General features: G+C 58.2%; 1 protein-coding gene across 1 annotated transcript; it reads right to left on the reverse strand.

Moving 5' to 3' along the window:
• Nucleotides 1–194: 194 nt before the first annotated feature.
• On the reverse strand, nt 195–2,456 carry LOC114073410 (proteasome subunit beta type-4-like). Its single transcript, XM_027911165.1, has 6 exons — nt 2,245–2,456; nt 1,501–1,647; nt 1,338–1,419; nt 1,121–1,237; nt 386–474; nt 195–280 (listed from the first exon to the last, which is right to left on the reverse strand). Exons 1-6 carry the CDS (start codon nt 2,442–2,444, stop codon nt 268–270), a joined length of 648 nt encoding a protein of 215 aa, XP_027766966.1. The 5' UTR covers nt 2,445–2,456; the 3' UTR covers nt 195–267.
• Nucleotides 2,457–2,592: the final 136 nt, after the last annotated feature.

The raw sequence follows: 2,592 nt of genomic DNA on the forward strand, positions 1-2,592 counted from the left end.
CTCCACCGTCCCAGAGAGGGCTTTTCCAACCTCAGCAATTCCAAGATTCCAGCAAAAAACAAGGACTTCACCTGGAACCCCGAGACTCCCTCAAGCCCCTGTTTTTTTTTTTTTGGGGAGGATCCCACTTTTTTTTTTTTTTTTGGGAGGCACCAACACAAGAGCCTGGTCTTTAAAAGGTCTGTTTTTATTCCCAAAAAAAGGACAGGACGTTCCAGAAGGAACAAGGACGGGGCGGGTGGGACACGGAGCAGCTCCCCGGGGAGATCACTCGAAGCCACTGCCAAAAAAAAAGGGATGGGGAAGGTCGGGACAATCCCCCTGGATGTTCCCCTGGGATCAGGGGACATTCCTGCCGCTGGGAATGTCACCTGGGAGCAGTTACCTGACCACGTGGGCGATGTCCCAGTTGGCTTCCAGGGTCAGGGGTCCCTCCACCTGCACCCCCTTCTCCGTGACGGTGGCGAGTTCATACTGGGGAGAGAGAACCTTGGAATTCCAGCCCTGGAGCCAGGCGGGCCTGGAATTCCAGCCCTGGAGCCAGGTGGGCCCTGGGGGATGCCCCAATTAACGAGACTGTCCCCAAAAATGGGTTGATGGGGTGAGTCAAAGGGGAGAGGGGATGGTGGGAAACGATTCCCAGGGGAAAGGGTTGGAGCCTCTGGATGCCACAGCTGCAGGGACAGGGATTGTCCAAAGAAAACGCCCAAACCGGGATCCCAAACAGCTGGAACGATTCCCAAGGGGAAAAGACTGGAGCCACAGCTGCAGGGATGGGACAGTTATCCAAGGAAACCTCCAAAGGGCGATCCCGACCTGCTGGAGCTCAGGATCTCCCCCTCTTTTCCTGGGATCAGGAGGTTGTGTCCAGGAGGAGGGAATCCTGGGATTCTGGGATCAGGGAGGTGTGTCCAGGAGGAGGGAATCCTGGGATTCTGGGATTGTGGGATCAGGGGGTTGTGTCCAGGAGGAGGGATTCCTGGGATTGTGGGATCAGGGAGGTGTGTCCAGGAGGGGTTGGAGGAGGGAATCCTGGGATTCTGGGATCAGGGAAGTGTGTCCAGGAGGGACTGGAGGAAGGATTCCTGGGATTGTGGGATCAGGGAGGAAGGACACTGACCCTGTTGAAGGACCTGGCGTCCCTGTAGTAGAGGATCCGCAGGCAGCGCTCCAGGAGATCCCGGGCCTCGTCCTGGGACAGGCTCTGCTTCTTCTCCAGGACCTCCCTCATCAGGGGCTGGGGAAGGGGGAGAGGAGAAGGAATAAAATAAAATAAAAAGTGCCAGAATAAACGACAGAACATCACGAAATAAACTGAACTCAAAGCCCGGCCCCACCTGAGCCAGGTAGGCCCCGAATCCCGTGGCCAACGTCGGCGCCTCGTAGGCCACTCCCAGCATGTCCACGTATCCCAGGAACCTGAGGGCACAGGGAAGAGGAGGCTGGCAGAGCTCAGGGGAGGGCAGAGCATTCCCTGGCTCCCCCCCTGGCAGAGCTCACCCCTGGCCGCCGGAGAAGCCGCCGATGACCACGGTGTTCCACAGGGGGTTGATCTTGGAGCGCCGGTTGTACATCACCCTGGTGAGCCACGAGTGGATGGCCCGCGGGCTGTAGGTGTGGCCGTCCCCCAGCAGCTCCTCGTCGATCCTGAACCCCGGGAAAAAAAAAAAACCCAAAAACCCCCGGAGGAGAATGTGACCCCCAAAACCTGAGGAACGTGACCCCAAAAACCTGAGGAATGAGACCCCAAAAACCTGAGGAATGTGACCCCAAACACCTGAGGAATGAGACCCCAAAAAACCTGAGGAACATGATCCCAAAAACCTGAGGAATGAGACCCCAAAAACCTGAGGAACATGATCCCAAAAACCTGAGGAACGTGACCCCAAAAACCTGAGGAATGTGACCCCAAAAACCTGAGGAATGTGACCCCAAACACCTGAGGAATGAGACCCTCAAAACCCGAGGAACGTGACCCCAAAGCCTTGAGAATTGTGACCCTAAAAACCCGAGGACTGTGGATCCCAAAAACCCAAGGAACGAGACCCCAAAACCCCGAGGAACGTGACCCCCAAAAAACCCGAGGATTGTGACCCCCAAGCCCCCCGGGGCTGAGGTGGGGACGGGCCACAGGAGTGGGGCTTTCCCAACCTCCCCAAAACCCACCAAGACGGCCCCAAATCCCTCTTTTTTTTTTTTTGTTTCCCCCTGAGCCGCAGCAGCAGCAGCAGCAGCATCACTTACACCATCTGGTCGATGACCTGCCGCAGGTACTGGAAGTCGGCGTAGTCCCCCGAGGCGCCCAGGACGGTGCTGTCGTTGACCCTGAGGATGCGGGAGATGCCCCGGAACCGCGCCAGGGAGCCGTACGAGCCCACCGTGTCGGCGGCCAACATCACCCCCCCCTCGAACTTCACCCCCAGCACCGACGTGCCCGTCACCATCGGGGTCCTGGGGGAGGAAAAAACACACAGAGAGAGAGAAAAAAGGGGGTGAGCCCCGCAGAGCCCCCCTCCTTGTGCTGCCCCCACCGTCCCACAGCTCCCCCCAGCCAGCCCTGATCCCAGTTTTCCCAGTCACCCCAGAGCCCAG

The sequence above is a fragment of the Empidonax traillii genome, unplaced genomic scaffold, assembly GCF_003031625.1.
Source record: "Empidonax traillii isolate 1590-97213 ecotype Southwest subspecies unplaced genomic scaffold, ASM303162v1 scaffold6354:size6166, whole genome shotgun sequence".
Taxonomy (NCBI): domain Eukaryota; kingdom Metazoa; phylum Chordata; class Aves; order Passeriformes; family Tyrannidae; genus Empidonax; species Empidonax traillii.

Coding starts and splice junctions, on each gene's coding strand:
- LOC114073410 (XM_027911165.1), bottom strand. CDS start 2,444: ATGGTGACGGGCACGTCGGTGCTGGGGGTGAAGTTCGAGGGGGGGGTG. Junction 1,420..1,500: donor GGCTTCTCCGGCGGCCAGGG/GTGAGCTCTGCC, acceptor CTGTGCCCTCAG/GTTCCTGGGATACGTGGACA. Junction 1,238..1,337: donor TCGGGGCCTACCTGGCTCAG/GTGGGGCCGGGC, acceptor CCCCTTCCCCAG/CCCCTGATGAGGGAGGTCCT.